The 27,518-nt window shown below is 37.6% G+C and overlaps 1 protein-coding gene across 2 annotated transcripts in view; it reads left to right on the forward strand.

Moving 5' to 3' along the window:
• ascc3 (activating signal cointegrator 1 complex subunit 3) overlaps positions 1-27,518 on the forward strand; it is a 494,022-nt gene that overhangs the window by 145,751 nt on the left and 320,753 nt on the right. For both annotated transcript variants that reach the window (XM_048596924.1, XM_048596923.1), the window contains exon 13: positions 1,954-2,025. In XM_048596924.1, the coding sequence (XP_048452881.1) occupies positions 1,954-2,025 (72 nt within the window). The remainder of the gene's footprint in view (positions 1-1,953; positions 2,026-27,518) is intronic.

Genomic DNA, 27,518 nt, shown 5'->3' on the forward strand with positions numbered 1-27,518 from the left:
CCCACCAACGTTGAAGTTGTCATGCTGTGGTGTCGTCACTCGCCCCGAGTCCACCTCGCCGATGCCAACGTCATCTTGGAATAGTTTCGTGAGAACTGGAAGAAATCAGTGATGTGACATCTTTCAAACGAACCTCAATAACCATTGCCAGAAGTGAGGATTAGAATTGGATGCATTGCAACAACTGAAGAAAAGTCAACTTAACTCCGGTGATTGCAGTTTTGTTTTCCCCGTGGTCAGTACCCATTCATTGTGAACCTTTGATTTAACAGCTCTAAAACATAACACACATGCACAGGAGTTTTGTTCCCAAACCAATGGGGAACAAGTGCATTTCTTCCATGGCTGGTATTGGAACATCACTTGGAAGAAAACTGGAAGAACAGGCTTGAATAAGGCATACCTATTGTTACTTTCAAAAAGGATGACAAATTGTTTAAGGATTGGTTGAAAGACCTCTGTGAGGCTGACACCAAAAAAGCTGAACAGTGTGCCACCTGTTATAGTGCATAGTGAATAGTGTTCACTGTTATAGTGCAATGCCTTCTTTTAGTTGACATTTTTATCAAAAGCATACATCAATATAGCTTAAACAAATGCTGCAGACTAACATCAGTTTTCCCATGCTTGCCTTAAATATGTGTGAAGCTTGTCTTAATCATACGTGAACTTCATGACTTAAAATCCAGCTTAAAATAATTGTTTTGCCTCTAACTTTACGTGTAACATTAATCTTCTGATAGCTACAATAAATAGTTATGGTCAAACTTAAAAATTACGGTAAAACATTATTTTGTCACCTGTTTTAATTTCTAATTTTATTGAAATTTATTCCCCAATCAGTTCTGAGTTGCACATTCCTGTTCTTCCTTGATTCACTACATGAAGAGAATGAAATTGATTGGAAGCACATCCAAATGCGGCGCGATTGGGACAGGCCGAGTGGGCAAATACATGGCAAATGAAGAGTAGTGTGGATAAATGCGCTACATCACTGTCTCAGAGGACATAATTTGTGACCTTGCTTTAGCTGTTTCAGTGCAGTTGCAAGGATCTGTGTGGAGAGATCAAAACATGGAGATGCTAGAAAGACAAGTAAAATTTTGGGAAGGAGTAATACTTTCAAACATGTCGGAAACTACTTGAGGATTGGAGGGGAGCCATAGTGTAAAAGGATAGAGGCATTGAGAAGGAAAGTTGCATGATTTGCTGTTCTGAAAAAAGGAGAGTTGAGTAATGGAAGAAGGAGTGGGAACCATTCTGCAGATGGTGTCTGCTGAGAGAACAGCCAGCAAAGAAAGTTGTTTTTCTGTTCAGTTGCAAAGGTAAAAGTTGGGTCCCATGGAGTGACCGTATTTGAAAGAGAATTAAGAGATCTGGAGAGAAAGTTTAAAAAAACATGAGGCTAGGGGAAGAGATGCCTGAAAGGAGTATTGACCTGGTAGACAGACAAAAGTGGTGGATGATGGTTTCTGGGGGATGGAATCAACAGAGGTGGCACAGAATCTTAATGTTAACAGGGTTACGACGTCTTTTGGATTTTGGAGGTGAGTGTTACAGACTAATAGTTTACGGAAATGGTGTTCAGGAGTTGATTCTGGCATAGTGCACACCTCTTTAGCTGGTTAAGAGCTAATTTAATCAGCTAATTCTTTACATTATCTTCTCACAACCTAAAAATGAACAAGTTAATAAATTTACTACATGCGTTGCTTAAATTTGACAATGAGAGTTTCTAGTTGCCAAGGAACTGGTGAGCCCTATTCAGCAGCATCACAGAAATGGAATGTACACATAAATGACTATATATATATATCTGGTCTTATGGCTGATGGATTCTGGGGGGCCAAAGTGAGGAGACCTGTTCGTTTTCCAACCTTGTTGCCCACTTTGAAACAGATTTGGAAATAAATTATTCGCTTTTATTCAACCATAATATTTTCTGTTTTGTAGATGCAGCAACTGCATGACATGGAGGAAGTATGTTATGAGAAGGTTTTGATGCAACTGAAGGAAGGATACCAGGTAAGGAGAATTTACAAAATCAGCATGAGTGTACATTCTTAAAGTGACCAAAGGACTGGAGCCATATTGTCATATGGTCATAGGATCACTGCATAAATTTTCGCAGTACGGAGCAGAAATCAGCAATATGGGTGAAAATGACCAATCGTGTTGGTAAAACATGATAACATAGATTGTACTACAGCACCATCTTTTCATAAAGAGTTGTCTTTATCTTCTTATATTCAATGGCTGTTTTATTGTAGGTCCATTGTTGGGACTAGAGATTCATCCCTTCTCTAGTTGAGGATGTTTTATTTCTGTCATAATCCTAGCTGATGTTTTTTACTGAATAAATCAGATCCCAGGATCAAATCTGGCTTTACAGATAATGAGGTTTTAATGAGGTGATCTCCTTCAGAAATATAAGTATGTAATGTTGCAGATTCAGTTTTAACATTAAAACTGATAAGTTTATTATGCAAAAATTGTGAAGTAGAACAGACAAACTATTTACACATAAGATGCCTTAAAATATTTTGAAACCCGTAATGAAAATAAGATCTCATTAATCACAAAAATCTTTTATGATAGTAATCAAAAGCACCCTTTGTACAGCACTTATATCAGAGAAAAAATCTCTTTTCAATAACACAGTAGCCTTAAGGTAACTGTGACTTCAACTCCTGGTCTGGAAAATGATCAACTTTTCCTGGACCACTCATACATGAGTTTAAACATTTTCAACTCAATTTCTTCAGGATTTTATTTTCCAAATACTTCTGGTGTGGGACTAACACTAAACACCTTACTCTAAGGTAATCTAGTTTTAATATTTTCTGCCCTTCTCAAAAGCACTATTTTATCCATCCATCTTCATCCAAGAACTTCTGCAGAACTGCTCCAAAACTGAAAATTACAATAAAACCATTTTCCATGTTGTGTGTTTTGCTTAAACTTAAAATTCCAGAATTTCTAGCAGAAACCTTGATGCCTTCTCATCTGTAAACACTCCAAATGTCGATACAAAAACTCAGTAGTTTCGAAAGTTACTTCTCCAACCATTTTAAAACAAATCACATGTCTACAGAAATTCCTGCACGTATGTCACTAATTCATCAGACACAGTGAAAAAAACCCATGTGTCACTCATTCACAATTCAAACATGCAAACTTAAAGTGAAGGAAAAATCACAGCGGCTGTAGGTGCTGACATTATTGCACTGAAGTCTACTTAGAACTTTTCTAGTTTGCACTGTTATGTAGTGGAAGCTTGGGAGTAGAGACCAGAAATAATCAGTGTTCGTGAAAAGAATGTTTCAAAAATAGAAGTTCCCACTAATTCCTGTTTGTGCATGACTGAAGTTAAAGCTGACCATCATATTGGTTTCAGTACATAGTTAAAGTCTTAGTTCAGCAAATAAAAAACAAGGTGTCATTCAACATGTTAAAAATGTTCGAAAATTTAACATTTATGTTTTTTTTTTGTTCATTTCTATACTACTGACTCCATTATGAAGCTTTGCTCTGCACCTTCAGGGGGCCTATTGATATTGTTGTAATGTCAATGGACTAGTAATCCAGGGTAGCAAGCTAATGGTCTGGTACCACGCTTCCAACCCCACCCACGGCGAATGGTGAAAATAGGTTTTGGTAGAGAAAACTGAAACCATGCCAATTGCCATAAAAGCCCATGTAAGTCACTGATGTGCTTTAGAGAAGAAAATCTGTGCTGTTTATTTGTTCTTACCTACATGTGACTCCAATTCCACAGCTATGTGGTTGAATCAAGTGCCCTCTGAAATCGTGTAGCAAGCTACTCAATCCAACAAATTTAAGGATGGGTAGACAGCAATGCCCGGATCCTATGAATGAATACATACATTAAAAAAAAATTAACCCCTGTACTCTTGCAGTGATCCAAGGCAAAATTGGGTCAAAACTTCCCAGACTCTCTGGTCTGTGCTTGAAGCTGGGTCTGTGGGAAATGTCAGTGATATAAATGTCAAGTCAGCAGGCTGACTTGTTCCTGCGTGTTGGCGATCTTCCTAGAGGCAAATCCTCTCTGAAGAGGCCAATTTGAGTAATTACAGCATCCGCGGTTCTTTCGGTTTTTATTGAGTAATTACTAGCCCATTCATGGCTTGATTGAAATGTCTGTGGGAATCATCCTGGAAGTGGACAAACCACCAGCACATGAGAAATTGGAGCAGAAGTAGACCACTTGGTCTCTTGGGTGTACTGCATCGTTCAAAACATTTACTACTGATCTTGTGCTTCATCTCCACATTTCCACCAGCACTCCACACATCCCTTGTTCCTTGAGCGACCAAAAATGAGTCTTGTGTGTATTCTGCTCAACTATACTGCTCAAACATCAAAAAAAATGCACAAAGTACTTAAAACAAAAGCTAAATTACATGATAATCAATGTAAGTTTCCGTGTTGCTGTGGTGCCAAGCTATCTTGTCTCTTGATATGTAGACAGCGCACAAACAAATTCATCCTGTTAACAAGAAGGTTGTAAGATTAAGGGTTAGGAACATATGTATGTACATAGACCTTCACTCATATGAATGAACTAAGTCTTAAATGGGTGACATCTTAAATTTAAAGAGAATGCTAATCACAGATACACACAAAAGAGGCAACAACCCCTCCACATACAAATAAACACAAAATACTGTAGATACTGGAGAAACTCGGCAGGTCTGACAGCATCTGCAGAGAAAGACATAGACAGTTAATGTTTTGAGTCTGATATGATTTCTTCAGAGCTGATCGCTCTCATTTTGAAAATCAAACCTATATCAGTTCAAGGTGAAACGTGTTTGTTCTTTTGACAGTGTGATTAGAGGAATATCTCAAGATTGTACTTCCTGAGTAAGCCTGTCTGCAACCATGCGTGATTGGTGACTTGCACAGTTCCTGGCCTCTGACTTGCTGTTGTAGCAAGAGTATATATAATATGGCTGGTCCAGTTCAGTTTCTGGTCAATGGTAACACCAGGATGTTGATAGTGGAAGTTTCACCTGAAGGTAATATCACTGAACATTAAGGGGAAATGGCTAGATTCTCACTTGATGGAGACGATGTTATGAGGATACCGCACGTGCCAGAAGATCTGAACAACAGATCTCTAATTGTTTTTAATAAAAAACCCAGTTGATTTGATCTTTTTTGTTTAAAACTTGATACAGCAAAGGTATTTAATTAGTCATCTTGGTAACTGGAGAGCGTCTTTTTATGTTGCGACCTGTGGTGTTGTGAGACTGAGCAAGGGAGTACTCCTCCATCCTTGGTCATAGCAATTGTTACTGCCTTGTGCTTGTGTGGTGTGAATATTGTCACTTTTTAGCCAAGCCTGAATGTTGTTCAGGTCTTGCAGTCTTGTATATTTCAATCAAATTGCTTCTTACTCTTCTAACCTCCAGCGGATGTAAGCCTCACCTTTCCAGCCTTTCCTCATAAGACAACCCACCCATTCCACATATTTGTTTTGTAAACCTTCTCTAACATACTATCAGTGCATTTACATCTTCTTACATAATACGATCAATAGTGTACACAGCACTTTGGATGTTGTCTCACTCGTCCCCTAAAGAAATGAAGCATAACCTCATTACTTTGGTTTTCAATTCCCCTCACAATAGATTAAACTTTCTATTAGATTTTCTAATTACTTGCTGTACCTGCATACTGATCTTATCCGATTCAAGCAGCAGGACAAACAGATTGTTCTGTATCTCAGCTCTGTGATCTCTGTTTTTTTTTGATCATTCTGTCAAAATGGATTGTTTTTCTAGATTTTTTTTATTTCCCCACACTATATTCCATTTGCCAGATCCTTTCCCATTCACTTAAATAATGTAATGCTTTTGTAGGCTCCTTTATATTCTTTCCACATTTTATTTCCCTATCTATCTTTGTGTCATCTGCAAATTTGGCAACCAGACCTTTATCCTTCATCCAAGTCACTTGTATAAACTTGAAACAGTTGAGATCCCAGCACCAATATGTGGCCTACCACACATTCCATTTTGTCAACCTGTAAACAATTTGTGCCTACTGTTTGCTTTCTGTCAGCCGATCAATCTTCTTTCTCCAACATGCTAATCTTTACACAATAAGCTTTTATTTTCCATAATAAACTTCTGATGTGGCACTTTGTCAAATGCTTTCATAGAATCCCTACAGTGTGGAAACAGACTATTTGGCCCAACAAGTCCACACTGTCCCTCCGAAGAGCATCCCACCCAGAGCCATTCCCCTACCCTTTCCCTGTAACCCAGCATTTCCCATGTCTAATCCACCTAATTTACACATCCTGGACACTACGGGCAATTTAGTATGGCCAGTCCACCTCGCCTGTACTTCTTTGGATTGTGGGAGGAAACTGGAGCACCTGGATGAAACTCGTGCAAACTCCACACAGACAGTCGCCCAAGGATGGAATCGAACCCGGGTCCCTGGTGCTGTGAGGCAGCAGTGCTAACCACTGAGCCACCATGCTACCCATCTGCTACTACTGACATAACAAATACCACTTTGTTAATGGAAATAGCAAGGGATGGTTTCGATCCATCGACTTCTGGGTTATGGGCCCAGCATGCTCCTGCTCCTGCTTTCTGAAACCGAAGTATAGTACATCCACTGGTTCCACTCTATTCACAGTATATTACTTCCTCAAAGAACTCCAACAGGCTGGTCAAACATGATCCCTTTCACAAAACCATGCCTGATTAACTTGAACTTATCTAAGTGCTCTGCTGTAACTTCATTATGAATAGCTTCTAACATTTTCACTGTGATAGATACTAAGTTAATATGCCTGCAGTTTCCTGTTTACTGTCTTCCTTTCTTATTGAATAAAGGAGTTATATTCTCTCTCTTCCAATTAAATCAAGTGAGTTTTGTAAAATTAAAACTAATGCATCAACTACCTTTCTTGCTACTTCATGTAAGATTCTAGGACAGTGTTCAGCAGGATCTGGGCATTTGCCTGCCTGCAGTTTCAAAAATGTACTCAATATTACTTTTCTGGTTGTTGTAATTTTCCTTCATTCCTCCATCTCTTCCATTTCCTGATTGATCACTGCTTTTGCATTGTTACTTCTATTATGTGCAGGAAAAACTGATGCAAAATTCCTGTTCTGTTACAGTGGGCAGACAGAGGTGCTATCACTGAACAATCTTTATTTTTTATAAAAACAAAATATTGTGAATTTTGAAACAAGAGGAGAATATGTGGAGAAACTTAGGAGGTCTGGTAACATGTTGGGGAAAAAGAAACAGTTAATGTTTCGAGTTCTGTATGAGGAGGGGAAAAAAAAGCTCATATTGATAACATTAACTGTTTCTCCACAAAGTCTTTATTTTGAATTTTGTTTAGGAATCCAAGAAACCTTTTGTGAGAATCTTCAGATAAGACAGGAGTTTTCAATCTGAGAGCAATATTCATTCAATGTGGGGACAAGGAGTTTCCCTCTCCTAGGTGTGCCTGCTGTTCATATCTTTATTATTATTAGAATTCATTGCACTTTGTTGTTGTTTCTTAAATAATCAAATCATAGAACTCAGAAGGAGTCCATTCTACCAAATGTAGCTGTGCCCACTCTCTGTCTGAACCACCCAAGAATACCACAAATTTTCTCATTTCGCACAAACCCCACTTTGAAGTTGAGATACAAAACCTTTTTGAAAGTTAATATGGGAACGGTTTTCACCACCCTTTGTAGGCAGAGCATTCCAGATCATCATTGCTTATTGTGTAGAAATGCTTGATTTTCTTTGCTTTGTGTATTTTAATTCGTTGTCGTCTTGTTTTTTTTGCTATTTTTGCCCCTGTTGCAGCATGAAGTAAACATTGTTGCTTTTTTGCAGTTATAGAGATAATGCACAATAGTTTTGGACCCCTGGTGCTTTGAAGTATTTTCTTCAGGCATAAAAGTTGAAATGGATTATGTTTCTGATTGCTTTGTGGGAGGTTGCTACATTATTCGTAAAAAAAGCTTCAGTGTGTTTCTTCTGAAAATATAGAACCTTAGGTGACAGACGAGTTGTAGGCATTTGGGATGACAGATGGAGCTTGTTTCAGTTTCTTTTTTTTTGTTGATTTTTCAAGTCATACTATGAAAAGTTTTCAGCTCTGTTTGGCTTTTGGGAAATTAAAACTTGGCTATTCAGTCATTAATCCTGATCCATCTGCTTGAACTAATGAGACAGCAGGTTTCAGCCTTCAGTTTGAATTAACAATTGCATGTACAACTTCTTCATCTGTGCATTATCCCCATCATCTTGAGTTGCTTGCTGAGTGTCGATGTAGAATACCTGGGACAAAAATATATGAATATGACCTACAAAGCCTTAATTTTAACGTTCTCTTGTGGCACTCGGCTTTAAACAATTGCCAAAATTGAGATGCTGAAATGCTAAGAATAGCCCCATCGTGTAATGTAAAGAATGCTGACTGGCTTTGATGTTATAGAAGATCTATTCTAATCAGTTGTGTTTGGCAGCTATTGTAATATGAAAACTGTTATGATAGTAACATTTAAAGCTGATTTTGCACATTTTGGGTAGTTTTTGTTAAGAAGTTACCACGTATTTTTGTTGTTCCAAATGAGCTGTTTGTTCTCTAAAAGAGAATTTGCCATCCAATCTACAGTAAAAATATTCCAAAGTAAAACTGAATGATAAACATGCATGATACTTTTAGAAAGCAACTTTGAGTTGCTAGCTGCATTTTTGTTTATTTTTTTAAATGCATATAATTCATATGAATTTACTGATGTTCAAATCAATTGCTCAAATGAATAACTTCACAGAAGTAATGGATAACCTAAAATGAAAAATAAATTCATTTGCTCTATAAAATTTATAAATTATCCTTTTTTAAAAAAGAATTGACCAGAATGAAATTTTTTCAATTATCTGAAATGTATTATTATGTTTCTTTAATTGATAAGCAACTGATCTGATTTAGCTAAAATAGATTTATATCATAATTTTTCTCGATATTCTTTCCAAAGGAAAATGGACTTTGCACTTTGATATTTGGAAAATCAGATTGTTGGAAGGTATATTTAGGAGAGTGAAATGACAAAAGCAAATTTAAGAATAGTTGGTCGGGAATTCCAGATGTGAGGCTGAAGGTACGGCCGCTGATGACAGAGCAGTTAACATTGGATGCAAGAGATCAGAATTACAGAACTGTAGTTATTTTGAACAGTGCGGGGCTCAAACTGATTTGAGAAATGAGGACCAGTGAGATTATGGAAGAAATTAAAAGAAATAGAAGATAGTTTACAAATGATGATGTGCTTGACTGGGCATTAGAATAGGACAATGAGCACAAGGGTTGATGGGTGAAGGAACTTTGGTACAATTTAGACATTGACTGCAGAGTTTTCAATGAAGAGGGTTGAGGTTAATTTATAAGTGGGTGATGCCAAGCAGGAAAGTATAGAGTATTGAAGCATGGCCAAGGCAAGCTGGAATAGGGTGGTACTGTGTCAGTGGATGTAAGTGGTCTTAGTCCAGATATGTAATTGGAAGTTCTTTTTACAAGTTGAATAAAATACCAAGACTATGCAATCAGGTTTACATTAGACAGTTGTCAGGAATAGAAATTAAGTTTGTAGTTTAGAGATTGGAGCTTGTGAGGCAGGCCAGTGACAGTGGCTTCAATCTTGCCAATATTTAGTTAGCTGATATTTCTGCTCATCGAGTGTTAGCTGTGAGACAAGCAGTGAAGGGTTCAAGAGGGGTAGTGAGGTAAAGATAAGAAAGAATAAAGTACAAATTCTCCATTGAAAAATGGCAACATCTGAATGAAACGTACTATAATTCATAAGCAAAATTTCCAGCAACATGTTGTGAGGAAGAGTTATGAATTGTAAATCTATGCAAGTTGCTGTCTGACTTCTATGTAAACAGTATTAATTTCACAAAAGTGTTTAACTGCCTTATTACTTTCATGTAGTGGAGGTGCCGGTGTTGGATGAGAGTGGATAAAGTCAAACATCACGTGACAGCTATAACATGGTGTCATGTGATTTTTAACTACTTTCTTAGAGTTGCTGTATTTTCAATTAATTGCTGTTTAAATTTTTAACAGATGATTAAGTCTAGTAATTATCCCTTTAAAAATGCACTAATTGCTAATTGTCCATTGGCCTCTCTTCCCCATGGAGTTTTAAAAAAATGCTGTGGATTGTTTTGGGACATTTTAATAATGCCAAATTGTAAAATTTACATTTCATAGTATTTTTCCTTTTAGTCTGTTGTTCTCCCTCTCAATTAATCTTTCTTTCACTGTCTTATTTTTCTTTTTGTGCACTCTGTTCTCCATCTCAGCATTTCATTTATTTCTCAATATTAAATCTAGTTGGTTAAGGATTGTAGTTCATCAAGTTCCAAGATAATCTGTTGCCCAATGCACCATTATCAACTTAGGCATTTAGCAACCTTGTGAACAAAAACGGAATCTAAATATGAATGTGCAAGACTGCTTAAGGAAGCAGGCACCAGCAAAATCTGGTCATTGTCTTTCAAAATCTAACAGGCTCAGTTTTAAAAATTAGAAATTTTACTTTTCTTCAGATTCTGTTGGATCACTCCATTCTACAGGTTGCATCACAGTGGTGTCATTTGACTTGAGCCTACACGCTTAATTAAAACCCAGTAAGCTAGCAGCGTGTGGCTCACTGGGGAGTAATGAGTCTATATTCAGTGTGGCTCAGTGACATTGAATAAGTGAAGTGATGCAAATTAGCTGTTTTAAATGAATTTATTAAAGGTGTTGATCTAATTATAATCACAGCTTACTTCATGACATGATTATCCATTTCACTAATCTTTTGCTTGGGATTTGTAACACTTGTCTGTGATGGAATAGAGTTTTCTCCAACTATGAATTGAAAGGCAAATGTTTTGTTTGTGTTGTTACCTGGAGCTTGTGACATCTTAAATAACAAGTTTTATTGATTATTGTTTCTTTGATATTTTGCAATTTGAGTGTGGATTCAAAACTAAAGGAATCCTTCCCTTTCAAAGTATTTTTGTAAAAAGATAAATTATGGATTGAGCTTCTTACGATGCTACAATTTTGGTCTGCACTTGATAGTCAGCAGTGAAGTGACATTGCTTTGCTGCTGGCCTTGATGAAAACTGTTCACAAAGATCTGGTGATTAATGTGGAATGGTTTTCACCATTTTTAGAGTTGATTTCATTCTGGCTTTTAATAGTGGTGATCTCTGACTAACAGTATTGATGTCATCAAACGGCAAATCACATATTTGGAAGTTTCTCAGACACAGCAAACCACGAAGTAAGATGTGTTGATTATTCTTCACTTTTTATAAATTTCAAACAAACCAAAATAAAGAGTGGAAACATGGAATTAGAATACATGCTTAATATATAATAAACGTTTCAAGAAATTTTATGAATCTGAAAAATCTATGGAACTTTTATCATAATGGGGAATTCTGACTAGCAACAAATAGAAATAGGACTTCAGGGTTGGAGAGATTGTTCAGCAATAACCATTACCCTGTGAGAAACAAATGGCAAAGTTTTACTCAGGTAGTGATAGATTTGAAACTGTTAATGTACAAAGAGATCTGGATGTCCTTGCATATTGAAAGCAAACGTGCAGGTACATCAAGCAGTTAGTAAGGCAAGTGGGTTAGGAAGGTGAGAGGCTTTGAGTACAGGGAGAAGGAAGTCTTAATGTAGCTAATTAGGGCCTTGGTGAGATTGGGGTATTGTGTGTGATTTTGGCCTCTTTACCTAAGAAATATGCCTTAGAGGGAGTGCACCAAAGGTTCACCAGACTGATTGGAATGGCAGGTTTGTTGTATGAGGTGAAATGTATACATTTAGCGCAGGTACACCCATTAGGGAGGATGAGCCAAGATTTTGGCTAAAGCCACACAACAGCGATATATTACCATGTCAAGTTGGTAAGTGGCTTGGAGGAAAACATGCAGTTGGTGGTGTTCCCATGTATCTGCTGTCCATGTCCTTCCAGATCCTGGAGGTCATTGGTTTGGAAGGTGATGCCTAAAAATGTTTGTTTGAATTTCTACAGTGCATCTGGTACATAACATACACTGCTGCTATCGAGCATTGGTGGCAGAGGGACTGTATGGTTGTATATGTGATGCCAATCACATGGCTTTTTTAGTATTGGGTGGTGGCAATCTTCTTAAGTTGTTGGAGTGGCACTCATCTAGACAAGTGGGGTGTATTTCATCATACTCCTGGCTTGAGCCTTGTGAAAAGTGGGCATGCTTTGGTGAGCCAGGAGATGAGTTACTCACTGCAAGATTTCTAACTGCTGACCTGCTCATCTCTCCATACTAAATGACTACTCCAGTTTAGTTTCTCATCAATGGTAACCCCCAAGATGTTGACAGTGGGGGATTCTGTGAGGTGATGCCATTGAATGTCATTGCCTGGCATTTGTGTGATGTGAATTGTACTTGTACTCATCACCCCAAGCCTGTATTTGGGCATGAACTGCCTCATTATCTGAGGAGTTGCAAATAGTGCTGAACATGATACAATCATCAGTGAACATGTCCACTTCTGAATTTATGATTGAGGGAAGATCATTGATGAATCACCTTAAGGTTGTTGACATTACCGTAATGAACTTCCGCTGAGATGACTGACCCGCAACAATCACAACCATCTTCCTGTGTGACAGGTATGACTCCAACAGCCATCCCCGAGTTCCCACTGACTTCAGTTTTGCTAGGGCTTCTAGATGCTATTTTTTTTTGGTCAAATACAGCCGTCATATTAAGGGCTGTCACTCTGACCTCAACCCTGGAATTTTGCTCCTCTTCATGTTTGGACCAAGACCATGTGAAGTCAAGAGCTTAGTGGTCCTGATGGAACCCAAAATGTACGTAAGTGAGTGGGCCATTGCTAAGCAGATGCTGCTTGATCACTTGTTGATGACACCTTCCATCACTTTATTGATGATCGAGAGTAGGCTGATTGGGCAGTAATTGGCCAGTTTGGATTTGTTCTCCTTCTGGTGACAGGACATAGCTGGGCAGTTTTTCAGAGATAGTAGGAACTGCAGATGCTGGAGAATCTGAGATAACAAGGTGTAGAGCTGGATGAACACAGCAGACCAAGCAGCATCAGAGGAGCAGGAAGGTTGACGTTTTGGGCCTAGACCCTTCCTCATGTATTTGTACTGAAATAGCTTGGGTAGTGGCAGAACATGTACTGGAGCACGTCTTCAATACTATGCTGAATACTGTCAGGGCCTTAGCCTGTGCAGAATCTAGTGCCTTGAACAGTTTCTTAATATCAATTTTATGTGTAAGTAGCATTTAGACATGGACTAAGGGAGGCTTGAAGAAAGCCACAGAAAAAGCAAGAGGATACTGATGGCCCTACTTAACCTATGGTAAAAAGCACCAAACAAATGAGCAGGCAGTGAGGTGTTGGTTCAGAGAATTTATTTTTTCTTCCCTTTAGCTTCATTTCAGAATTTATGTCCAAGAAACTGGAGAGGTGCACAAGGTACAATTAACTTCTATGGTAAACTTTTAATTATTACAATTTACTTGTATGAAAAATATAAGTATCAAACACCTTACCACTGTACTTTTCAAATTATAGTTTTAAGTTTTTTTTTAATATAAAATTATCAAGGATTTCAATTACTTCAAAGCTAGGTTGTAATTGTTTACAGCTTACTGCCTTCATTATAAGCTGGAAGAACATATTTTGTGAAAAAATACTACAAACTCCGAGAAGTACAGAATGATATTTATTCAACTTCTGTACACTGGGTAAACAGACCAAATATTTTCCTCCAGTTCTGCCCATTTCCAATTTCCTGTTGGCACTAAAGGCACCATGTAGTTACATCAGAGGTTGATTACAATATGGTAATTTGGCAGATTGTAAAAAATTATCACATAGTAGAACCTAGAATATAGAACTGAACAGCACAGGAACGGGCTACTTGGCCCAGGATGTTGCGTCGAGCATGACACCAAATGAAACTAATCTTTTTTGCCTGCCATTAGTCCATATCCCTTCATTCCTTGCATATTCATGAGCTTATCTAAAAGTCCCTTAAATGCCCCTGTGGTATCTGCCTCCACCACCACCCCAGGCAGTGCGTTCCAGACTCCTACCACTCCCCATGTTTAAAAAAAACTTGGCCCTCATGTCTCCTTTGAACTTTTCCCCCTTGAACCTTAACTGCATGCCCCCTAGTATTAGACATTCCAACTCTGAGAAAAAGATTCTGACTGTCAACCCTATTTATGCATCTCTCAATTTTATAGACTTCTATCAAGTCTCCCCTCAGCCTGTGTCGCTCAAGAGAAAACAACCCAAGTTTTTCTAGTCTCTCCTTTATAATCCAGGCAGCATCCTGGTAAACCTTTTATGCACCCTCTCCAAAGCCTCCATATCCTTACTGTAATGTGGTGACCAGAATTGAGCGCAATAATCTAAATGTGGCCTGACCAAAGTCTTACAAAGCTGCAACAATGATATCCTGACTCTTGTACAAAATTCCCCAACCAATAAAGGCAAGCATACCATACGCCTTTTTTACCGCCCCACCTAGTTGCGTGGCTATTTTCAGGAACTATGGAATTGAGCCCCAAGATCCTCTGTACAACAATGCTGTTCAGGGTCCTGCCATTAATTGTATACTTTTCCTTAATGTTTGATCTCCCAAAGTGCAGCACCTCGTACTTACCTGGATTAAGCCATTTTTCTGCCCATATCTATAACTGATCTATATCCCACTGTATCCTTTGACAACCTTCTACAGTACCCACAACTCCACTAGTTTTTAGACCATCTGCAAACTTACCCACCCATCTATATTTTCATCTAAGTCATTTATATATGTCACAAATAGCAGAAGTCCTGGCGTGGATTCCTGTGGAACACCACTAGACCTCCAGCCTGAAAAACACCTTTCCACCACTAACCTCTGTCTTCTATGGGCAAGCCAATTCTGAATCCGTGTGGCCAAATTACCATGCATCTCATGCATCTTAATCGTCTGGATGAGCCTACCATGAGGGACCTTGTCAAAAGCCTTACTAAAATCCATGTTAACAACACCCACTGCTCGACTCTCATCAATCACCTTTGTCACCTCCTTGAAAAATTCAATCAAGTTAATAAGACATGACCTGCCCTGCACAAAACCATGCTCTCTGTCCCTAATTAGCCATGCTTTTCCAAATGTGCATAAATCCTAACCATAAGAATTCTCTCCAATAGCTTCCCAACCACCGATGTGAGACTCACTTGTCTGCGGTTTCCTTGATTATCCATATTTCTCTCCTTGAACAGAGGAACAATATTAGCTACTCGCCAGTCCTCTGGGTCCTGTCTAGTAGCTAGCAAGAATATAAAGATCTTGGTCAAGGCCCCAGCAATCTCCTCTCTTGCCCCTCTTAATAACCTAGTGTAGATACCATAGGGCCCTGGGACTTATCCACTTTAATGCCTTTAAGAGATTCAACACCAATTCTTTCTTGAATTCAAAATCCCTTTGCATATTAGTAAGCTCCACACCAATCTCACTGTCCTCCATCTTTTCCCAGGTGAATACCAACGCAAAGTACTCATTTAGGATCTCACACCCTATTCTTTGCCTTCAAGCACAAGTTCCCTCATTTATCTTTGAGTGGTCCTATCTTCTCCCTAGTTATCCTCTTGTTTTTAATATATCTATAGAATGCCTTGGGATTCTCTTAAACCCTACTTGCCATGGTCATTTCATGGCCCCTTCTTGTTCTCCTAATTCCCTACTTGAGTATTTCCTGCTTTCCATATATTCCTCACGGACCCTGTCAGATTTTAGTTTCCTAAAGCTTATGTATACTTATTTCTTCCTTTTTCACTTAATCTACAACCTTCCTCATTATCCAAGGGTCCCTTACCTTGCCATCCTCATCCTTCCTCCTTACTGGAACGTGCCAGTCTTGAACTCTCCCCAGCAGGTCTTTAAACAGTTCCCATGTCAAATGTGGATTGCCTGATAATAGCTCCTCCCAATTAACACTCCCTAGCTCCTCCCTAATTACTGACATAATTTGCACTCTCCCAATTTAGTACCTTCCCTGACTTATCCCTTGTTCGTTGCTATCTTAAAACTTAAGGAGTTGTGATCACTGTTACCAAAATGCTCTTCCACTGAAAGGTCGGTCACCTGGCCAGGCTTATAATATGTTGACAAAATATCTGGTGGTTTTTTGACCTCTTGTGTAAATTGAAAATGAAGAGAATTCTTAACTAAAACTGCTACTTCATAAATTGAGTTTTTTTCTGAAGTTAGTGAAGCTGCTGAAAGCAAAAATTAGGTTGAAGATGGTTCATTTGAAAATGGAACTAACTTTATAATTTAACAGAAAATCTTCAAGGGAAGTAGCGTTTCCAAAACATACACTACTTCTAAAATCAACAGTGAGATAAATGAGTTAAAAGATATATAAAACCAAAAATTACTGCCATGTCAGATACTACAATTATATTTGATTATATCAGTCATACATTATACAAATAATGTAGGATAGAAAGGAAAAAAAAAGGAGCAGGAGTAGGCCATTCAGCTCATCAATCCTAATCTGCCATTCAATATGATCGTGGCTAATCATCTGTCACAGTACAATATTCCTGCTTTCACTCCATTCCCTTTGATCCCTATAGCCCTAATAGCTATATCTAACTCATTCTGAAAACATGCAGTGGCTTGGCCTGAATCGCTTTCCCTGGCAGAGAATTTCACAGCCTCTCCACATTCTGGATGGAGAAATTTCTCCTCATCTCGTTCCTAAATGGCCTACCCCATGTCCTTAAACTGTGACCTCTGGATCTGGGCTCTACAGTCATCAGGAACATGCTTCCAGCATTTACCCTGTCTAGTCCTGTTAAAACTTTATTTCAATTATTTCCTATCTCACTACACAAAAGCCAACACAATAGGATGGCCTGTTTTGTAGATGGTTCCTCAAAGTATTGATCTAGAAGACCATACCATAATACTTCTTGAATTCCTCCTCTACAGTATAGTTAGTGATTTCATTTGCCCAATCTATGTACAGATTAAAGTTGCTCATAATTGCAGCTGTACCTTTGTACAAAGCTGAAAGCTCAGAAATATTTAATACAGCAAATCTTTTGTATCCGCGAAATCATGAATAGCGAATTCGCTTATCTGCTCCAAAAAAAGGTCACAACTAAAATCAACATCCATGGGCAAAAGTTGTGTGTCTATGATTATGATTTTTAACCTATTTTTAACTTTTAAATAAAATTTGCGAGTGCAGAGCGTATCATTTTGTGGGGATTTTCAGGAAAGGAACCCTCGCAAATACAGAGGAATGACTCTATCAGGAAAAGAATTGAACTTTTTCTTGTTTTATTTTTGTGCATACTAATGTGACAGGAAAGAAGGTAAAGAATTTTTTTTTTGGTTTGGGAACGTTTTAAATGATGTACCAACAGAGAACAATTCAGGTTACCTTAGGGAAGGACTGACATTACAAACAAAATTTATATTTCCCCTAATGCCCTTAATCTAAATGACAAAACTGTAGAGATCTACTCACTGCTGTGAGGCAGCTTGCTGAAATGAAAAATCTCATTTTGCAAGCCATCTCTCTCATTCCATTAAATATGGCTGATGACAATTATGATTTTCTTACCTTACGCATTTGATCAAGATCCTTCAAAAACAAGCGATCCAGAAGAGAACTTTTAATGGTGTTTTTTCAACTAATTTCACATCTTGATAGACTATCTTAACAAGTTCTGTTTCATTCAGCCAATGACTGCCAAATCTACTCTAGTCGATAACAGCAAATCCATCAGGAATTAAGTCACTGCAGTTGTATAACTTCTGAGATGTATCATTGTTTTAACTTAGAGTGCAGCTCTATTACCACATTTATGTCACTGGAAAGTGGATTTAACTCACGAACACAAAAGTGGCAGTATAACCTTGAACTCTTGGCCTGTTTTGTTTTGAACTACAGGTGGGGTGGGAGCCAGTGCACAATGTGTGAGCATTTTTGTCAAGGAGGCAGAACCCGAGCATTGAGAAATTTCCTGATTCTGCAATCCAGTCTCCACTTTGTAGTCTTTTGCCCCTCATTTAGGCTGGAACTGTGTTGGAGTGACGGCTGCTGAATGAGGCAGTCGGAGAAGGAGGAGTTTCTTCAGTCAAAGGAATGTGAATCTGTGGAACTCTTCATCGCAAAATATTGTAGAGGTCAAGTCATTGAGTGTATTTAAGGCAGAGATAGTTCTTCATTAGTATGGTGATGAAGGGTTAGGGGAAAAAGACAGGAGAATGGGATTGAGAAACACATCACCCAGGATCAAATGACAGAGCAGACTCAATGGACCAAAGGGCCTAATTTCAATATCTCCTATGTCTTATCATCAAATGGCAGTGGTGGGTGATATAAAGATAGGCATGTATGAAGGCCTGCTTCAGCTTGCTGTGACGCGACCCAGTTGTATTCATGATTGGCAGGCCCAATAGGCTTTGCTGCCCTCCACCCCATTTTCACCTTCTTGCATGTTGCCCTCTGCTTGCTATTCTCCCCATGCATGGTGGTTACCAGTATCCATGATGTACAAAATATTTTTGAGGTGCTTTTTCAGTGTCCATTGAATAACTTGGATTAGGAAATAAAGATTTTGGAAGGATTCAAGATTTTTTTATTATTGCGGCTGTGTTTGACACTTTAATGAGGTTGCAAGAGGGCCAGTTTTTATTTTCAAAGGAGATTTTGAATGCCTGTTTGCTGCTTTCTTCATTTTCATGAGCATTAATAAAGTATTCCAGCTTTAGAAGAACTTTGATGGTTGATTAAACCTGATTACTACATAGTTATAAAGGTAATGCAAATACTTCTTAAAAGGTATTTTGGAAGGAGTGCTGAATACAGATTCAATGGTAGTTTTCAAAGGGCATTAAACAAATACTTGAATGGGATAAAAAAACAGGGACAAGTGGAAAGAGTCAAGAAGTTTGTCTTCACAGAACTCCTACAGTATGGAAGCAGGCCATTTGTCACATCATGTCCACACTGGCCCTTTGAAGAGCATCCCACCCAGACTCGCCCCATACCTGTAATGTTGCCTTTTCCATGCTCAACCCACCTAGCCTACACATCCCTGGGCACTATGGGGAATTTAGCATGGCCAATTCACCTACACATCTTTGGATTGTGGGAAGAAACTGGAGCACCCAGAGGAAACTCACCTAGACATGGGAAGAACATGGAAACAATGCACAGACATTTGCCTGAGGCTGGCATTGAACCCAGGTCCCTGACACTGCGAGGCAGCAGTGATAACCACTGAGCCACTGTGCCACCCCTTACTGGATTTTTTTTTTTTTTGGACAATACTTGCTCAGAGCTAATGTGCTGGAAGACCACTTTGTGCTTTATTATTACATGACCCAGTGGTAACTATATGGAAATTGAGACCAGCCGAAAGAATTATTCTTGCAGTAAAGCAGGACTGAAAAGATGCCTGCATGAATTGCCCATATCTCTTCAGCACTTTGATTAGCAAGTAGCATCTGCAGTAGATGCAGAAATTAATGAGTAGAAGATCAAAGTCAGCTAGGGATAGTGCTATTTCCAAAAAAACTGAGAATTATTTAAGAGCTTACTTTGCATAAACTTATGTTCCCTTCATTCATTCATTCAAAAGTTGACTTTGTTGAAAAGGTGCAAGAGCACATTTAGTGCTGGCACACATAGAACAGATAGTGGGGAATGAGTTGATAAAGACCCAAAAGTCTTGATAGAGTCAATTTTAATTGTAAAACCATGGAATTGATTGCAGCATATTCATCCCATCATGTTTGCAAGAACAACTGAGCTCGCCCCACTCCCTACCTTCCCCTATAATCCTGAAGCTCCCTGTGCTCTTGAAAATCCCTGTAATTGTATCCATTATTTTAAATTGTTGCTCCACATTCTCCCTTCCAAAATATATCATTTTATAGTACTCTGCGTTAAATTTCATCTGCCACATGTCTGCCCATTCCACTAGTTTGTGTCCTCTTGAAAACCAGCTCTGTTCACCTCTCATACTGCTTCCAAGTTTCACATCATCCACAAATTTTAAAGTTGTGCCCTGCAAACCCAAGTCATATCTCAACAAAACAATTTACTGTAAACTTTCCTCCAATCTGTAAAATAGCTGTTCACCACTATTCTCTGTTCCCAGTTACTAAGCCAACTTCATATCCATACACTTGGTGTCCTTAATCTTGCACCCTTTACTTAATAGGAGTGTAACATTTGCAATTTTCTAATTCTCTGGCAGCACATCCGAATTAAAGGAATGTTGAAAGATTATGGCTATTACCCTTGGACATTTTAAGTCTTATTTCTCCCAATATTCACGGATTCATTTGAACCCATTCTTAAAATATTATGTGCAGCCAGCTGCTCCCTCCAATACCTAATTTCTTTATAAATTAAGTCTGTTCTGTTCCATTCCAGTAGTCTCCTCTTTCATTAGGACAGTGAAAGCATTTTCTTCCTTGTTAAATTCACAGTGAAATGTACTCTTAGTACCACAGCTATCATCCTAACATTAATCTCTTTCATTTAAAAGTTGGTACATTGGGAAGTGTGGATGTACAAAAGGATCTCAGTGCCTTTGTACACCAGTCAATGAATCAAGATAGGCAGATACAACAAGCAAGTAGGAACGCAAATAGTATATTAGCCTTCATTACAAGATTGGATCAGAAATATACTGATCTAAAACATTCTCTTGAATACAGCTTAGAAACTTTTGGCCCTCCCTGCCTTTTACAAGATTCCTATTCTAATTTTTATTAAAGCTCCCATTAAAACTACTGTAAAGTTGATAGTTCTGTAATTTCCTTGAAAATTTTGTTCCTTTCTATCTTTCCCACTAGCTGATGACCTATAGTGTAATATAACAGTAACTCTAACGTCACTGGGCTGCAACCAGGTAGATACTGTCTTTGATCCATGTAGGAGATTCTTTTTCTACTGCAGTCGTATTCCTGATTAATACTTCCACCCATCTTCCTTTTCTCCTGTCCTGTTTTCTTTGAACACCTTACAGCCAGAATTATTTAGGATCCAGACCATAAGATGTAGGACCAGAAATAGGCCATTTAGCCTGTCGAGTTTACTCTGCCATTCAGTGAGATCATGGCTCATCTGATTATCCTTCACTCCACTTTTCTGCCTTTTCCCATAACCTTCAGTCCCCATATTGATTAAAAATGTATCTATCTCATTGTTGAATATACTTAATGACACAGCCTTGACAGCTTTCCATGATAAAGAATTCCACAAGATATCTATCCTCTGAGAGAAACTCCTTATTTATGTCTTAAATGTGGAACACCTTCCTCTGAAATTATGCCTTCTGGCCTGATAGCCTCTTTCTGAAGCTTTCATATTAAATTTTCTCACCTTCAAGTGATCTCTTTAAAGTTATACCCAAACACTTCTGGTATGGAACAACTAATAAACTCCTTTACTCCCAGCTATTCTATATTTGAACCATTGTAAACTATTTTCTTAATTTCTCAGGAGCAACTGCTTTATCCATCTAACTTCAGCTAAGATTTCTTTCAGAACTGTCCCTTATTGAACCTAAAACTGAAAGATTTCTGTCCAAGCTATGATTGTTTATTCTTAAATTCAAATTTAAAACATCCAGATTCTTCCTTTTAAAGCTTCATGTAGTATAGTCTGTACTTTACTATAGACGCTGATCTATTTAGTCAAAATAATAGAATACTGATCAAAAGAAATCATGAGCAAATTCTGCAGTATTTTAATTAAGTTGCACCTTAAGTACTTTTGTTATGGATAAATTCAAGTATTGGAAATAGTGTAAACATAAAACTGATTGATTGCCTATACTGAAATTTGAGACTGAAGAAACTTGGTCTTTCAGCTTTGAAAAGATATACCGATTTGTCCTTTTTCAGAAGTTTTAAGCAATAAGTAATAGGGAAGTCCATAACATTTTTAAAGTTTTAAGAATATGGCATGTGGTCATTAAGCTCAGTCCAGTAGAAGCAAATTTTAGGTCTCCTCTCAGGAAAAGCTACTTTGTTCATTGTGATTAACATATGGAATAGGCTCCCAGATATAAAATTTTAGGTAAAAGTTCTGCAATTATTTGCAAACTACATAGACAAATGGCATTTGTCCCCTGTAGTTATCATATGAAAAGAGAATTTAAAAGATATCAAAATCAAGCTTTTAAAATGTGTGCATTAAATTTAAAAGGACAAGGATAAAAGGAATAGTTCTTGATTTTCCTGCCAAGACAGTCATCTAGCAGAGGAGATCATCCAATCTTTGAAGAACTGGCCTCACTTCCATCCTATTGATTTTCATTTATTTATTATAATGCATGTCATCTTGTTTTCAAACAGTTCAGGATTTACGTACTGCTCAATACCCTTTTCTTTTGTAAATAAAAATAGTAAAAAGCAAAGTCAGGAATAGTGTCAAAAAGTTTGGTTAAACAGGAAGATTAATATCTCCAGTGATCTTAGGTGATGGTGGCACTTGAATGCTGTGACAGTGGGTTATAAACCATTTGTTTAATTGGAACAATGAATTAAATTGCTCAATTTGGCACAGATCATTGATGAAACCTGGGACCATTTTTTCCTGTGTTTTACTGATCTGCTGAGTCATTGAGGGAACTTGTGAAGATAGACTGTTTTACTTTATTGTTACATATATGTATAATTGACTGTGAGAACAGTTAACAGGTTATTGATTGAGGTCTCATTATCCAAAGCAGTATTTAAATTAAGTTCAGAGACAGTTAGAGAAGGGCAATAAATGCTGTCTTGCCAGTGCTATCCACGTACTATGAATGCATAAATGAGAAAAAGATTTGATGGCATGAAATAAATGACATTATACAAAGTTAATAAATAATTTTAAAACCAAAAGATGTTGTATATATTCAGTCAGTGTGGCAGCTTCTACGGAGGCAGAAACAGACTCAGCCTTTCAAATTGATGACTTTGCCAGAGCACATTCTGATTCCTGAAATTTTGTTTCTATTCAAAGTGCAACTTGTGCTTTAGGTTTTTTTTTCTAGTGTTCTTTCAGTTTAAAAAAAGCTTTGACCTTGATTTCACCTTCAGTGTTTAATGTCTGTGTCTAAACACAACACTTTGAGAGAGCAAGTCCTTTGTTTTTGATAAGGTATCCAAAGTTGTATAATTGTGCAATGCAATGAGATGACTAGTCATTAAGTTGACCCTGAAAGGTGTTCAATGGGATAATATACAAATATTGATTGTATGTGTGTAATTATTGGCAAAATGCATCAGATATTCCACTTAAGAGTGATGTACTCTCCCAATAATTTGTTGAAGCATGAGAGATGAGCAGTCAATATTTCTAGCTGCTGAATGAGTTTTGGTAGATAGAAGCTAATGGTAATCTATAAAAAAAATTTAAGTGGGGCTGTAATGTATTAACTGCTGTGTTGAGTAGGTATCTGATGCATCAAGGTAGGCTTCATAAGTTATTGACAAGCAATTTTAAAAATAAAGAGAATATATATTTGACATTATTATGGCTGTAAAATAAACTGAGCTAAATATTCAAGGGTGCTTTCAGTTTGGCTATTGTAATTAATTTACAAGTGTCTAGCAAGGCACTTTTTTTTGCACTAACCAGTTGTTGTTAATGAGGTAATGGAGTTCTTGTTGGTGCACAGAACCTTAATTACACGTAATAGCTATCAGCCATTACGTACTGGAGACTTTTTTGTAAATTTAAATACCACGTGGAATGACAGAAATTCTGAGTAGTCAAACTGAACTTTTGTAAAATGATAACTATCCGATGTTTCATTCATTTGGAGTAATAATCCATTTCTCATATTTATTTTGATCAGAAAGTGTAAGTAATAAGTACACTCAAATAGCATTTAACTATTTAAAAAAAAGGAATTTGTCAATTTTCAAAAGTACCAAAGTCCTTTTTTGTTTTCTTAAAAAAAAGAGACTTGAAATTTCTTGTAATTGAAGATTTCAAAAAAAAAAAGATTTTAACCAGAGTTTAAAAAGTGACTGTAACAATGTAGTTCATTTTCTGTCCTGTGTTGTGAAAGGTGATAGTTTATGATAGGATTCTAAATGTATTTTTAAACATCGTGATCATAATTAATGGTTATATGATTACAATTTCTTTCTTTCGGATGGCTCTGATTCCAGGGACCCCCTTGCGAGGAATAACTCAGTAGATTAAATCATAGAACCTGCTTCTCTCCCCTCTTACAAAGACCTCTTTCCAAAATCCTCTGCCAGTCCTTGTAATGGAAACAGCCTTTGTAAATAGGTTACATTGCCTTGCAGCTGGCTGTAGTATCACCATTTTAAAAAAAATCTGAGCCTTAGCCTGTAATATACAAATTTTAATGCTTTCATAATCTCTACTTATTTGTTCCTGAAATCACATCACCTTTCGCTATTAAGTGATGAATAATAATGTATAACAGAAAAAAAAATATATAAAAATATGGACATCCGTTAACTCTAAAGAAGGACTAAATGTGTGTAGGTTTTATCTTTTGTATGTTAATAAAAACCCCAACCTTCATGTGTCCTTGGTCAGTTGGTGAGTTCCTGATCCACCTTCATCTGAAGACTCTGATGTTAGTTAACTAATATGTTTAATGTCCTATCTATTACTGGTCGTATCCTACCCAAGGGCTTTGCGACTTGAATGACTTCCTTCAGACCGAACATGGTTTTGTGAAAGGGAAATCATGTTTGAAAAATTTGCTGGAGTTCTTGTGAGGACATAACAAGCAGAGTTGATAAAAGGGAACCAGTAAATGTCATATATTTCAATTTCCAGGAGGCATTTGATATGTGCTACATTAAAAATAACCTTATCATACAAAATAGGAGCTCATCATATTAGGGGTAAATATTAACAGGGATTGAAGATTGTTAATACACAAAAGACAGAACATGAATTAATCTGCTCCTATGATGCTGCTTGGCCTGCTGTGTTCATCCAGCCCTGCACCTTGTTGTCTCGGATTCTCCAGCATCTGCAGTTCCTACTATCACATGAATTAATAGCTTGTTTTCAGGTTGGAAAAATGTAACTAATGGAATGCTGTAAGGATCAGTCTGAGAACCTTAATTATTTATCATCTTTATTAATGTCTTCTATAAAAAAATCTATATTTGAAGACAGGACAGAGTGAAATGTATCCACATTTACTGACAGTACAAAATAGGTGGGAGGGTATGCTGTGGTTTAGACAGAAGGAATCTACAAGGGACATACAGGGATATCTGACTTATAAACTCATACAGTGATGTCATTTGAAAGATCCAACATATGAACGGTTCCTGTACTTATGAACTGCTCCTTTATATTGTCCGGCATTGTGCTCTGACTTGAGTACAAATCTACTTATGAACAGACTCCAGCATGGAACCTGTCTCAACCTGGAGACTGTCCATAGGTAGGTTGAGTGAATGGGCAAAAAATCCTGGCAGATAGAGTTTAGTTTTGGGTAGTGTGGGGTCATGCACTTTGGTAGAATCAAAAGGCAGGCAATTATTTAAACATAGAGAGACTCCAAAGAAGTACAACACAGTATTCTTGTGCATGAAGCACAAAAGAATCAGTATGCACGTGCAGCAAGTAATTAAAATTGTAAATTAAATTTCAGCCTTGAATGCTGGTGGGTTGTAGTTTAAGAATGTGAGGAATTCTTGTTACAACTGTGCAGGATGTGGGTAAGGCCTCACTTGGAATACTGTGTACACCTTTAGTGCCCAAATTAAAGAAAACTGATATGCTGGTATTGGATTCAAAAGCGATTCACTCGTTTGATTCTTGGAATGAAGGGGTTGACTTACCAACAATAGCTAAACAGGTTAGGCCTTTATTCATTATAGTTTAGAAGAATGAGGGGTGATTTTATTGTAACATACAAACTTCAGTGTTAGTAAGTGTGAAGGAGCTGTTTCCATTAGTTGGGGGTATCTTGAACTGCAGAACATATTACAGAATATATGGATACTTACTTAAAACTGAAATGTGAAGGAATTTCTCCTGAGAGGAGTGATGTTTGGAATTCTGTATCCTGAGTATTGTGGAGTCTAGGTCACTTGAAGACGATTTAAAAAGGAAGCAGATTGACTTAGGAAATATCAGGTGGGTGAGGGCTATGAGATACTGGCATGGAAGAGGAGTCAAGGTTTAGGACAGATCAGCTGTAAACTTCCAGAACGGTGGAGCAGGCTTGAGTTGCTAAATGGCCACTGCCACTTCCTATTTCTTACATTCTTATGTTCTCCCCATATCCACATTTACACTGAGAGATCGCAACAATTTTCAGGCCTCAAAATGGTGCCACACTGGGGAAAAAAGTTTGGGAAGCACTGCTTTATACCCTGTTTAAAACTTTATCAAGTGCCTAATTATCTGCTTCAATATCTCCTATTTTCAATATCCTTACCTGTAGACACTCCTTTGAAGAACATTGGAACATTTTTTTATGATGGAAGTGCTCGATAAAGCATGTTGATTTATTTATTAAAAATAACAAACCATGATTTTAAATTACAATTTTTTGTGTATTTCTAAACTGTAGGAGTCTTAGAGAATGTTCCATTTCAAGCAGGAATTCTATGACCCTGCCCTACAGGCTGGAACTTTGAAATGTTGAGAAGAGATCTAATTACTCAGCTCAAATTAATGAATAAAGGTGTTTTAGAGTTGTCCATCACTTTAAACTATTTTCCTGTTACCTTATTGTACATGAATATGTGCTGAACAGGTCTCTCCGTTCTGCACTCCATAGCCTGAATTTTTGCCCTAGCTTCTTTTTAATCACCTTGGTTAATTTTGGCAATTTCTTAAGTTGATGTACCACAGATTGTAGTCTTCAGCCACTCTGATTCACTCCATGAGATAGCAAGAAACAGTTTGAAAGCTATTAAATCAAGGCCAAAGACCCTCAACACCCGACTGTGATACTGAAGAATTACTTGTGTCCCTGACTAATTTGTTCCAGTATAGCTACCTGAGTGGAAAATTACTGAGGCATATTGATGAAAAGCAGGATATGCCCAATTCAGCCAGTGACTGCCCCATCTATGCTATAAACCATCAACACAGTAACAGAAGGTGTTGTTGAGTGTCTTCGCGTGGCACTTGCTATCAGGTTATTATTACCTGTTCAGAAATGCCCTAGTTGGATTTGACAGGACCATTTGACTCCAAGCTTCATTTCAAATTTGCACCACACGTGGACAAAATGATGAATTTCAGAGGTTGGAGTGACTGCCCTTGATTTCAAGATATTTTTTGACCGAGTGATGTACCAAAGAGTCCAAGTAACATTTAAATCAACTGGAATCAAGGGGAAACATCTTCACTGGCTGGAGTCATACCTAGCAGATAGGAGGTGGTTGTGGTTG

Source organism: Rhincodon typus, chromosome 5 (genome assembly GCF_021869965.1).
Source record: "Rhincodon typus isolate 14 chromosome 5, sRhiTyp1.1, whole genome shotgun sequence".
NCBI lineage: Eukaryota > Metazoa > Chordata > Chondrichthyes > Orectolobiformes > Rhincodontidae > Rhincodon > Rhincodon typus.